Source organism: Bombus pyrosoma, linkage group LG6 (genome assembly GCF_014825855.1).
Source record: "Bombus pyrosoma isolate SC7728 linkage group LG6, ASM1482585v1, whole genome shotgun sequence".
Classification (NCBI taxonomy): domain Eukaryota; kingdom Metazoa; phylum Arthropoda; class Insecta; order Hymenoptera; family Apidae; genus Bombus; species Bombus pyrosoma.
The window spans coordinates 9,726,945-9,740,867 of record NC_057775.1 but is presented as its reverse complement, the minus strand read 5'-3'; the positions used below and the strand labels follow the sequence as shown (position 1 = coordinate 9,740,867).

Genomic DNA, 13,923 nt, shown 5'->3' with positions numbered 1-13,923 from the left:
GCGTGCGTTCGTAATGCAAGCTTCGAGAGGGCCGCGTATTAGTAGGTACCTTTCTCGCATAAACAGTCATTTATATGCTCACAAGCCTTAATAGCGGTAATATATCCAGTGACCAGCGCGTTAATAGGCAATAAGCGCGAGGCGACTCACCAAGTGCCATTTGCTCTCCGGGGAAAATTCTTGTTTTCCTCGAGACGGAACACGGCTCGCGTCCGAGAAAGAGCAATACAAAGTGATCAGAGTCGACTCGCTACGTATGACTCACATCCAGTCGATTGATCGCAGGTGACGAGGCGAAGCCGAGCGTTGGCGCTGGCGCTAGAATTTTCCCATGCGTACCTCGCCGAAGATAATAATTACGTTTCACGTCGGGAAACGTCAATCTCTCTGTCTCTCCTTCTTTCTCCGCGTTAGTCCCTGGCGATTTACCATCGTGGATACGTTTTGAATTATTATTGCGTTTTCTCCAATGGATAATTTGCATCGCCGTTCGTTCGCGCTACGTCCATTCCGCGAATGGAGAATCGATGAGCGGCGAGGAACAGCCAACGAGGGGATAAACTTGTCGTCAACCGTGTCTTCGTCGTTTCTGGTTTTTTCCAGTCGAATACATACAACGTTGAACAGGCTGTATTTATAACAAGAGTTATTTTTAAGCTCGTACGTATACGTTGGATTTTAAGATATTTTTTAAGGTTTGTAAAGAAATCCACGGCGCGCTGTTAAAATTTCAAGGCAAGTTTGATTTCTTTCGAATCTTACTACTACTGTCTGCACGCTGCTAGTTATTCACTTTTAAATCGTTCCAATTAGTCTAATTTGTTTCGTGTTCGCGATAAATCTTGCTTTAACAATGAGTAATTTCAACACGTTAACGCAACCCAACATAAACATATCCCTTGTCCATCTTCGCAACAACCTCAATTACCGCCCTCTGCCATCTCGTCAGACATCGAAAACAATTCAGCTAGCGGCACGCGAGCGAAAAAGAATCTCGGTCGATGAAGATAATCTGCGCCGGCATTCGCCACGAATTAATTCGTGGCCGCGGTGCGTGTCAAGCTCGTCCCGTTGTCGTCTCGTCACGGCAGTGGCTCGGTCGTTTTGTCGCCAGTAATTACGGGGCACGGAGGTGGGCGGCGCGTAACGTGTCGCGCGTTTCGCTCGGCGCGAGCGTGGACGTCGCGTTACGGCGCGCGCGGAAGTGTGACGCCGCGACACGCCGCTCTCCATCAGATAAACTCGCTTAACTGGCCGTTTAGCCCGGCTCGATTGAAAACCGTATAGCTCGCGCGATCGCTGCGTGTCACTGCGCTGCTTCGCATCGTTGCGTGCGCGTCAACCAAACGCCGAGTCTCCTTTTGTCCCGTGAATTTCATGCTTGTTACTCGCGTTTAACCTTCGTTGGCAGAAGACGGTTGGCTCATGGCCGGCGGTTTCATTAGTCGGCAGCTTTTTATTTTCCTTTTCGTGGAGGCCGGTGATGACTTCGAGTACTCGTTTTTCGACTACTGCGCTCAGGGCGAAACACGGCGGCTATGAGGAGTATTTGCACCCACCTTTCTTCGCCCAATGAATTGTTTCTTTTTATCGGAGTCGTTCAATTTCCGTATTATCAAATTTTTGTAGTTACTCGCAAAGCGCGACTAAGCGATACGAAGTGTAACGTGCAGCTAAGGAAGAGGAATGTTTGAAAATAGACGGGGTAACGATCGTCTCGAGCGCATCAGAACGCGAAGATACATCGAGAGTTTCACCAGCCCGTCGATTGTTTTTCGTGGCAGGGAAGATTAACGCTGCCCGTCACCAGCAATGTATTAATGACGCCGATGATGGAACGGTACGATGATCGTCGACGTACTTACATGTACCTCGCACGGTTTTCTACTCGTTGCATGCCGTACACGGCTCTGGGGCTAATTATCACAGCTGTCGGAGTCACCGCTTCCAGATCTCCAAGATATCCATGGGTCGACGATCAGCTACAAGGATGACACGCTCAATGTCCCTTTTATACGCTTATTTCGTTTGTACGCTCATTGCCTTTTTAATCCCTTTCGCGGCTTCCAAGGCGTAAAGGTAGATAAACTAATGGTCGAATTTGGATCCTTCGTCTGCCACGGACGTTATATTTTTCGTATAATTTCGTCGCTTAAACATCGTTCGTAAACTCGCCGCTATTTCACGCTATTCGATTTAAAACAGTTCCAGACCTCCGCAAGGATTCCAAAGTGTCGCGTTTATCCTAGCAATCGGGACTGCGTCCTTCAACTCGTACAAGAGTTTCTCTCAAGTGACTGGTCAAAATGATTTACAAAGGCGAAACGAAAAGACCGCGGTATGCACGATATCTCGCGTATGATCGACGCACGACAGGGGAAATATCCCCGTGGAACACGGTGTACGCGACATTATCGAGCTACGAGATCGGTCGAGTGTTTCGGCGTTCGCTTCGCCGTGTCTCGCCGGAGGTCGAGGATGAACCAGCCGATGCATAGATCCCGCTTTTAAACGTATGCGTCCCGTCTGAAGTTATGGCAATGGTAGCGTGTCCCATCGAAATTGTCGGCTGTCGCAAGATTGCAACGTTGTGGGCGCGTAATGTTCGATAAAGCTCGCAATTAGTCGGCGTTGTCCTCGACGCAAGACGCCGGGATGGAGTGGAACGTCGGTGTTCTTGGTTGGCTGGAAGAAAAGGGAGGAAAGGCTGTAATTTTCACTTACGTTGGCTCTCTGCTTCGTGGGCTGTCTTCGAGGTGGTTGGGACGCAACGTGTGATCATCGTGACTGCTTCGTCGTGCCGTCGCGTCGTGACGTTCGAGTTGAACAGAATCGCGGAGGATTGAATCGTGGCGACCCTGTGGCTGGAAATTCTTTCGACGAAAGGACGAGTCAAGTCAAACAAGTCGAATCGTTGTTTCGTTGTACGATGGCTATTTTTAATTTCCGAACGGTCGTGTTAAACAGCGCGTTACATACGAAAAGAGTACGAAGGATGAGATTACAGAAACGTTGAAAGTAATAAAGATAAAAAGCAATAACGTCTATAGATGTTACGAAGGACATTTGTGTACGTGTTTTGATATAAAAACCGAGGATCGCTTTATTGGAATTTCAGATAAGCATAAACTTATTTAACCATCTGCGGAGTATGGTTTTAACGACGTCGGTGATTAAGCGTGCAACCTCTGCTGTAAGCAATACTTTATTACGTGCACGCATACTGTGTGTAGACTCGACCGATAGACATAGTGCATACTTGAAAGTTTCCGCGAAAAATCAATTATCGCGCGCCTCTGAGTTATCGATCACGCGTCTTCCAAATCACGAAAAGTCGTTTCTATCGCTTCCAGTAATTTATCTGAATCGTAATTCTGAATCTTCGCAGTCTCTCGTAGTTGCGTATGGCTTTACGATATTCGTCTTACGACAGTCGCAGATGCGATCCATCGCGAGATTCGAAACGATTTCGATGTTTTCAGACGAACGTAAAATATTTCAGCAACCTATCATTTGCTCTGGCTATAGTAGTTCGCTTCAAGTGTTTTATTCCCATCGCTGTACGACGCAACTACGCACGCATGCAGTCTGCTTGTTTCGAGGTCGTTCGTTGATGAAGTAGTTTGGCTCGCGTTTATCTCGCTGGGCCATCCTTACTTTGTCATTACGCGGTGCGACCGCGGTTGGAAATTTTCGTGGCAACGCGTCCGCCAGCTGCTACGTCTGAATCACGCTGTTCTATGAAATATCGTTATTGTCATCAATCCTGCTCGTCTAGTCATCGTAATAACGATCTCGCGATCAACTCGCATCGTCAAAAATCGTTTCAAGCCCCTTTCGAGTAATATCTTTTAATTTCTTCGAAATTACCGCGAGACATTCTCCAAATCACCTGGTTTCCACTTGATAACCTCGATTACGCGCGAAGATTAGAGAAATCATTGAAAGACCGAAGAATTCGGTTTCCATTCGAAGATCCGGGAGACTGTCGGGTAACGCGAAAGAGCAAATGTTCGGCGAGAAAGGAGGAGATGTAACGAGGCAACGGAATCCAGCCTTTTTCTTCAATGGCACGCGTTTCTTTGTCCAGTTACGAGGAATCAGCGACGATTAGAGAGAGAACGGAGGCGCACGCTTCGCGTTGCGAGCGACGTGTCGCGATCCGATACGTTTTTACTTTTTTGTCGCGGATAGAAGTGGAAAGACGCGAGAACGCGTGCGGTGGGCTTGATATCCTGTGAAATTGAGTCCAACGAGCGAATTCCTTCCTCCATCTTCTGTCAGATGGACAACTTTTTTGCAGATTCGAATCAAAGGTAATAAAAATGTCGCTACGTGGCGGTTGGCCGACGCGTGCTGAGATTTCTATTCGAACATCGAAACACGGGCTGAACATTGGTGTTTTAACGACCCGCGTTTCAAGTATAAAAAAATTCATTTGCCTTTTACTCTGGTCCTCTTTAATCGATACAAAAAGAGTCGTAAAATTTGAAAATCAAGCGGTTCACTCGCGAGGTCGTATCGACGTTTAATTAACTTTATTGGAATCGTTGGAACAAAACAACGCATCAAATCGACGATTACTTCCTCGTGGCCATCGAACCAACATCGACGTTCCCGTTTCCCCGATCGAAATGATATCCATTCGGCCGCACGAATCAATTTGGCCGATCGCGATCGATAACCATTCGCTCGCAACGTGCAATCTGTCCTGCCGTGTAATTATGCCGTGGGCCCGTTTAATGGTTCTTAAGCGACGAATATTGATCGTGCAGGAAGCGAGGGGCTCCTCGGGTCAAATTGCTGGTCGAGCGGCGGATAAATCATCGAACAATTTGATCCATTAATTTTCCGTTTTTTAAATCGACCTCAGCTGTGTGTTCCGCTCTTAATACCATCGACGAACGTTCTTGTTCGACGATCGTTCGTGCTAGAATCTATACCGTTCGGCGACGACTTAAGGAGAAGTTATTCGCGGCTTCCGAAAGAATTACGTCGCGATGCACTATTTTCGGGACACGAGCGGTTCGTAGATCACGATTATGATCGCGGCGCTGTCGTAACATCGTCGCAGAGGCGACGCTGATTAATCGTAAGGTAAATATTTTTCCAGGGCTCGATAAGATCCACGCGATGCGTCTACTTTGGTTACGGCTGCCGATGCTGACTCGCGGCTCTGGAATCTGAAAAATTCCGCGCCACGCTTCCCCTAACTCGCACGAAAATAGGCCGTCGATATTACACGTGGCGGACACGAGTATCGACGATGCAAGTATCTGTCTTTATGTCGGTCCCGCTAACGGCCTGTTAAAGACGCTCGTAGAACCGAGCATCGGGAGCCGAGGATGGTTGATGGTTAATAAAAAAATAAAAAAAACTGTTGTATTATGATGTCATTGTTGGCTCGCTGGCTTAAAATTAGATTCAGGGTGGTATGATTTAATGACGCATTTATTGCGTCGTATAAAGTTGACCGACAGCTACGTAGGGCTATCGTCACGTATAACGTTCGCAGATAATTGTAATTTGGATTTTCTTCATCTCGCTTCACTGTCGAAGCTACGCGAAACAACGGAGCAAGAGATACAATTGTCGATGCAGTCGGCTCCGCCGCGATCCGTTTGCAGCAAGGTCGGTCGAACGATTTCCGTTACGAGCCACGTCTACGGTAAACGATTCGCGCGGCGCACAGAATGGCCGTGGTAAACAGAAAATAACAGAAGCTTCGGAACCTCGGACGAAGTAGCGTTAACTCACTAACTTTAGGAGTTTGTTATTTCGGTTTTGCCGTTAACTCCCGCGAGCCAGCGACAAGAGACATTCGCCAGACCACCACGAAACGGTCCATCCGCCTCCTTCCTCTCAGCTCGGCCGAGTTGCCGACTTTCCGGCGTGTCGTGACCAATCGGGTCCACCACCGCTATCCTCGTGCTCCAAAATAACCGAAACACGCGATATTACCGCACTACGTGACGTAAGATCCTCGTGGTTCGCGCGGATTTCTAGTAACGACGGATCAACTCCGCTGCATCAACGAGACGCACGGTCGGGTTCTTGGAGCGACGTTGACGTTGCATTCTGCGACGTTGAGTTATTTTAATTGTTTCTCCATGTTTCACCGTGCGTGACGTATAAGAACGATCATCGTGTTAAATACGGCGTAGTTGATTCTGCGCGGCACGAATATGATAAATGGATCTTATAATACTCGGATGGCGGTTTTGGGACCGATCGTTTCTTCATATTGGCGGATTTCAGATTGAATTTAGTTTTTAACACTTTGCTATTTTCTGCCGATGAATGCTCGAGAAGGTATTAATAATAAAAGATATTAATACAGAATATGGTGCAAACAGCAGAAAATGCAAATTAATTCCTTCTGAATCGTAAGATCCTCTTAAGACTACAAGGACTCTGATTATCCAAAAATTGATAAAAAAACTCCTCGATTCCCCTTTTGATACTCTACCATTTGAAAAACGTAAAACGCGACTTCGATCGAGGCGATCCTCGACAAAAGACGACCACTTGGCGCGACGTTGTATCTCGTTCTGATCGCGCTACGCGGCCATTTTGTCGAGGTGCGTCAATGGGAATAATCGCGTGGAATTCGTGTCGTCCGCGGCAGGACGATCAAAAGGTCTTTACGTACTACGGTGAACGGAACACCGTGGCTTCTTTTCATCCTCCGCCTCCCACCTCATCCCGGGCTCCTTTATAAGAACACTTACAATGGACCACACGCATACCGGTGACCTCGAAGCGAGTGCGCTTCTTACAGGGTCAGGGGCATGTGTCATCTATCTTGGGGAGGTTCATATTCAGTCGGTGACACTAATGCCTGCTCTTCGTTCTACGGGCAAGAGCTTTATCTCGCCGAACACGCGCGACGCCCGCGCGTTTTTTGTCCGAGAAATCTGTTCGACGACAGACAAACGGGCTAACTCCGTGGAAAAGCCAGTTTGGAAGATCCGTCGATCGTCTGAAAGAGTTCGATAAAGTCTACCATCTTTCTACGTAGTTTTCACTCTTATCTTCGCGATAAATTGTCACGTAAAACGACAAGGATGGTTGCCTGAATTATGCCCTTTTTTCGACGAGCTTCGTTTTTCTTTCTTTTATTCTTTCAACTTTCGGCCGTAATTATGGACTTTCGAGTGGCCAGTCGATAGGTTGTCGGTTTTTCGAAATAAATCAGCATTTTTTGTCACACCGATGTTAATGTTACGAAAACTTACGACGAGATTTAACGACTGTTTATGACTTTGGGATCTGAATGGTGACACTGTTTGTGACTCGTGCCTTATCAGGATGTGCTTTGATATTCGAGATTTGATATTCCGGCAACGCTGACACGAATCTAAATATAATATTCTAGAGTCTGATTACGTTGTTCTTTAGAGTACAGCTAAGCAATGTAAATAATTGTATTGCGTATTAATAAGTGGAATTAATGTTGCAGTGGCCAACGTGGTTTTATCGGCCAGATTTTCCTCTCGGTACATCACTACCCACCAGTCACGTATCGAACGCCAGCAGTGTTCCTACTTCGTCGCCTTTGTACTCCAGGACCCACTCGCAATCGGAGGCTCTCAAGGCTCCTGATTTTCTCGATAGCAGTAAAATTCATGGACAAACACCGACGATATGCACGGTAAGACGAACCACAAAATCCCCTCCGCGTTTCTCAATATTCGTACACGAATATTCAAAATGCTCGACATTCAGCGATCAACCTTTTCCTCCAAAATTGCTAGAACTTTACCATTGATTAGAAAAGAGGAAAAGTTAATACTTATGCACAAAGAACGCTCCGCTCTGCGAATTTTAATCGAGAAGAAATCAACTTACAATCGTTCTACCGTATATGTTTTAAACGTACCTCGACCTCGATGCATCTTTTACACGTAAAACACACCGCGGTAGAATAACCAAGCTGCAACACTCGCGATATCATGAAAATCGCTGGCGTAAACGGGCCAGTAATCGCCACGAGCATCGACATGCAATTTTCTCAGGCGACGCGTAACTCGGAATTACTAATTTCACGAGGACATTTTTGTACGCGCAAGCAGGTGACATGGAAGAAATTCGGATGCGAACGCGATACGAATCCTTCGTTTTACACTTAATCAGCCGTATGTAACATGCAACACGGTCTTCGCCACCTCTTTGAATATTCTCCCCGCGCAGGACGCTTTAAAAATAAAATATGCGCGCAGACGCGATGAGCATGGATGTCGCGCAGGTTGCGCACAGTCGAACGGGAAATTAAGTTGTCGAAGAGGGACCGCGAGCGGATAGATTGAAACGTTGCATTGAGCGCGATCCTGTGATCGATAATAGGCTGCCCATGACGGCCAAGAAGAAGAAGCGAGCGAGTCTCGTTACGATGTCGTTATTAAAATTCCCATCGGGCAACGCTGTCACCTGCGTTGAAATTATCGGCTGATTGATTGCCGGCTATTTTTGCAAAATGCGCGTGCCGAGGCTATCGTCATTTTTATGCCACCGCGTACCACGAGCAGCGTGACGCTTGCGTTTCAGGAAAGCAAGATATGGCTTCCTGAGAAACGCTTCGCCGACGGAATTTCTCTATTTACGGCGCGACGGTAGCTGCAGTGGAAATGGCTTTGGCATTCGTTGCGAGAAGCGCGATGATAGGTCTAATTGCGCGGTTATGTTTCTTGCTACGAAGTTGACAATTGCACGACAGTTCTTCTCATCGTCGAATTACCAGTTTCAAAAGTGTACGTACGTCTCAGCGCGTAACTTTGACGCGTGGAAAGAAGCTTCGCTACCTATATGGTTCGATTGGCAACGGGGATCGCGTCGCCCTCGTCGCTCGACCACGGAACTCATTTCCGAGTCTCGGAACCAGGGGGTTCGATTTAATGGGCGACGACATGACACAGAGAGCCGCTGTCGATCGATATTCAATTTACAGTTTTGTGACAAAACGGTGGACACGGTGGAGAGACGAGTTCGCGGAAGCGAAGGCCCCGATCGTCGGTCTAAGGGGGCGTTCGAGTCATTTGTCAAGATCGAAACGACGCGACGCAACGCTTCCCCTGAAACGATGAAACCGCGTGGGCGTGCGTGGCTCGTTAGGGCGCTGTCGTAGCCCCTCGTTAGCGGCGATGCGCCTGCAACAAATGATTTAAATATAATGCTTAATAATGCCACACCGTGGCACCGGGGTGTATTCAATGCGCCGCGCACTTTTGTTTCTCGATTATTATTATCCCGCCGCGTAAATCGTGTCCCGCGATATTAATGGCGCGTACGGAGCGAGCAGTCGCGGCAGCGATCAATCTCGTTGTCACAATTAAATGCACCGCAACGCCGAGCCGAAGAATAATTTATATCCGGCTACCCACGTGAAGAACGAAAGCCGGAGAACTCGAACGAGATCGCGCCCGCCTGTCTTTCTACGCTGGAAGAATGGCAGCGATGCTTTTCTGGAAAAAGTCGTTTGGAGCGGAGTTCGCTGCTGGTGAACGCGTGATCGACGCTCGGTTGATCGAGACTGAAATCGTTGGTAACGTTGCGTTGATACGAGGGTCAGCAGGGTCGATCGTTTGAAAATGTCGTTGGAGACTCGTGATAGATGTTGCACACCCGTTAGAGAATAATTTAAAAGAATAAAACAAAAAAAATTAGATTGGAGAAAGTGGAACACCTTTCTGCGATGGACATGTAAAAAATCGTGAAATTAACTTTCCTATTAAAAGTAAGTAGATGAAAAGAATCTCTAACTATAAACAGTTAGTGGCGGCTAAATGTACGATTAGCAATGATATTGCCATTACATGGACATCGGCTATCACAGTTCAATTTTCACTAATGGTATTAGCTTTTCTGGCTTAATTTAAATCGCTGACTCCCATTAATCTGATAGAAAAAAAAAAGCGCGTGCTCTCTCTTCTAGCAAAAGGGAAGCGCGTGCATCTCGTATCCGCTCCTCGAGTTTGATTAATGTTAAACCTCCAGTCTGATCCAGCAAATAATTGCCTTCCAGATTAATTGTTTTTTGATGGACCACGGTTGCCTGTGTTTTATTTATATTCGTTCTCGCGACCGTAATTGAAAGTTAAAATGGTGGGTTTCACCGGTTCATCGGTACGGTGGCCATTGTAAGTAAATATTGGATGTTTAGGAATCGCGTGCGAATGTAATCGATAGCGCGGCCAATTTATTTTGGAAAAACTTCGGCTCGATCGCTTTTAAGTCGAAACGCTTCGTGTGTGATCGATCTTTAACCTTTCTGCGTATCTGTGCGAGTACCTACGTATAAAGGCCGACACGCATGATCTTTCGTTCAGTTCGCCGCGTACTTGCACGGCCACCTTTTATAACCGCGATCGTTTCTATCTCGACTCTAATTTGCCATTGATTTATGGGAACTCGCTGCTTATTGCGCAACGTTCGGCTCTCAGGTAATTTTGACGTATCAGCTGAACTTGTCTTCGCGGTACATGCCCGTGCTTAATCGGCGTATTTGTATTGCGTTTGTTTAGATATTTTTGCTCGTTGCTGGACCGTATAGGATGGTTCTAGAAACTGGGTTGGGCTTCGACTCTGTTCTCGGTTGAGAACGAAAAGCACACTCGCGGAGAATGATTTTTCAAGATTTGCCGATACTCTCTCAACGCGTAATAAATTAGAAGCGCGTTGAAAATAATTCGGTACTCGGACGAAAAATAGACTGTCCGCCTCTTAATGTCTCGCGTTCGCTTATCCTCAGTTGCAACAATTAAATACGAAGATAAAGATTCCTCGCATAGATAGATCGTTGCATCGGAAGTGAGGATGCGCGACGTAGGGTGCACTTATCGGCGGGGTCATTATTCGTTGGCGTTCGTGCGTTTATGAGCGAACCACCGACTAGGTACCCATGGTTTGCCGCTTTTATTTTTCCAGATAATCCATTTACCAGCGTCTATGCATCTGGTGTTTATCCCTGGCGCAGTCGTTTATTAGCGAGCAAGTAAGTAAGACGATTTACGTCGAACGCGTTTCTTCGGCCCGTTTCGATTTCGCTCGCGTGAAACGCGTGCATTAACGGGTTTATGGACAAATCATCCGTTCCTCGAAACCTCCGTCGAGCCTATCGACTCGTCTTCGTTTTAACTCGTCTTCAATTTGCCGTCCTGCCACGCCGGTCGCGCCCCCTTAAATTTCATCTCTACGTTTCACGCTGCTGGCTTCTTCGTTCCTTTTTCCCGTCCGATCTCTCGTACTTAATCTTCAACAGGTATCGTTTGGTCGTAGGCTAGTTTTACGTTAGGTCACTTATTCCTTATTTTACTGCTAGCTATTCAAACACTTCCAAACTCGATGCTCGACAATCCGCAGACTGTCGAGGGGAATAAGAGGAAGAAGAATTTTATTGGCGCCGAGAGTACGTAACGAATCGTGTAATTAGTAATCGGTGAACAGCGGGTGCTTCGCGCTCGTTCTGGCGAGCAACGCCCACGCGATCGGTGGAGTTGCGAAAAGTGGCATCGCACGGTATATAAATTCGATATTGCCCAACGACCGGCTCGTTTCAGCGGTAGCTAATTGCAGTTGACGCGTAGAAAGTGCATGATAAAGGAAGCTAATCTCTGCCGCGAACTGCATCAATAACGCTACCGCTTACGTAAGCCAACACGTATGGTAATGAATAATATATTAGCTGTCGAGCGAATTTTGCGATCCACCGCGAAGAAACGGCCGGCCGTTTCCGCCTGGCAGAGGAGGAGACAGATAAGGAAGATGGAGCCGCTTTCAGTTTGTAATCTAATAATAATAAGAGCAGGTGAAAGCGCATAGGTGATTGCGAACCATGGCTGGCTAAACTTGTAAAGCGGTGCTGCGCTTTTTTCTCGAGTTTTAGAACCTCTTTTTCCATAACATGAAATCACCTTGTGAATCTCTCTAATCTTACGCCTGTTACTGCTTTTATCGTTATACTTTTTCCGATAATACACCAATAATATTTTTACACGTACGAAAAACATGCTCTTCGATCGACAAGATCCGATCTCTACGCGTCTCGCTACCCGTTCGCCTCCTCTCAGTCCGGCAGTCGCCTAATTACCGCTTAAATTCACGTTACACGATGTCAATTACAATTTCATGGAGAGCAACTCGACGACGTACAGTGGCATGGACCGAATGGAATCCCGCTACCGACGACCAAGAAACATGGTCCGTAATAAGGGAGCGTGGAAGGGGGAGAAAAAAAAATCATTAACTAATCATTAACTGTAACCGTTTACCGGTCGCGAGGAGAGATTCAAAGAGGGGCCGACGCGGTGACGAGGCATCAAGGCGACCGGTGACCAACCGCTAATGACGATGACTTTTTGCTGGCCATTTTTTTTACCTGCCTGCCGGCCACTTTTCACCGAGCTCCGTGGCCAGCGACGCGATCTCTAATTACGGTTATTACGAAAATATTTCGCCGGTCGGCGCCGATCGCCGCTTCCGTATTTTTTTACGCGCGGATTACGAGCCATCTTTGCGTCGCGTCGCGTTTTATATTCCGTTTCGATTCACCGCGAAAAATCGAATCGGCCCCGGGGGCAAGAATTTATTCGATTGGAACGCCGTTACATCGAGCTTACATTTACATCTTGTCCGATCTTTAAAGCGCTTCCATGTCCTCCAACAGCGTGCTGGCACCGAGTAAGTGTTTGCGTATCGAGGCTTGAAGTTCTGCTGAGATTTCGGTGTAATATTTGTCGAGGTAATTTTTAGTCACCGTAGACAGAGACCATAGAATAATATTTTCTTTCCCGCGAAAATTAGTTAACGAAATTTATCTTTGAAAGAAACATTTATCGAGGAAATTGCCGCAACATATTTATTTCGTTGAAAAGAGTTTCCTTCTCGACCACACCCTACGACTTTCGACCAGTCAAAGTCTCGTTAAATTCGAAGGCGGAGAGCGTTGTTCGTGCACGATTCTAACCGATCGACAACGGAGATCGGAACGATGCAACACACGAGGGGGACTGCACTCGGTTTGGGGGATGTTCCTTCGCGTTCGAAAACGGGCAAAGTAAGTAGAAACGAAGTAATTAGCGTTTCGAAAAGTTTCGTCGGACTGTCGTATCGGTAGGGGCCGTGGAGCGAGCGGGGCGGAAGCTAATTGCGCCGACGTTTAATTAGATCGTTTGCACCCGCGGCCCGCGCTGCCCTTCGTATCAAACTTGCCCTGTCCTCGCGATACGGATCAGCCTTAATTCACCGACTCGCCCGTCTGCCCTGTTAATCCCGCTCCTACGGCCGCGGAACCGCTGCTAAATTTAGCGCGCTCGTTGATTCGCCTGCACCGACATTACGCACGCGCGACCGTCGATACTTCCATACGATACCTCGTTCTCTCTCTCTCTCTCTCTCTCTCTCTCTCTCGCTTTCTCTTTTCTTTGGTGTATATACTACTTTTTCCATCTATGAAACTTCAACCATAACGTAAGAACCGAGAGATTTGATTTTCGAAAGATGGCAAAAAATGCATCTCACGTCCATTTGACTTTCCACTTTATCACGTACAAAGTACAGTGCAATCACATTTAGTTCTTCTTTGAAATTTTATGATTTTATTTCGTCGATCAACAGTCAACTTTTCCACTCATCGACTATAATAAATTCAGCTTTTTCCCCCGGCAAAATGTGTCCGGTCACGTAATCTGCTTTTTCATGGTCGCACCACGACCAAGAACCTCTCGAGCAACGACAGTGTCTACCTTATTAGTTATTCGACCGGTCGCCGGCAAAAAAGCCAATAATTTTGCCGGTGCCAGCCCTAACGACGAGTCGCTCGACAAAAAGCACAATCTATCAAATTGTCACTGCTCTTTCTATTTCATAGTTACGAGGCCTCCTAATAAGCAATCTTCGACGCGGTACCGTAAATCGACCGAACGAGTT

The 13,923-nt window shown here is 47.0% G+C and overlaps 1 protein-coding gene across 1 annotated transcript in view; it reads left to right on the top strand.

The window, feature by feature from the left end:
- LOC122568208 (zinc finger protein basonuclin-2-like) overlaps positions 1-13,923 on the top strand; it is a 263,015-nt gene that overhangs the window by 20,833 nt on the left and 228,259 nt on the right. The window contains exon 2 of the mRNA XM_043727673.1: positions 7,463-7,654. Coding sequence (XP_043583608.1) covers positions 7,463-7,654 — 192 coding nt within the window. The remainder of the gene's footprint in view (positions 1-7,462; positions 7,655-13,923) is intronic.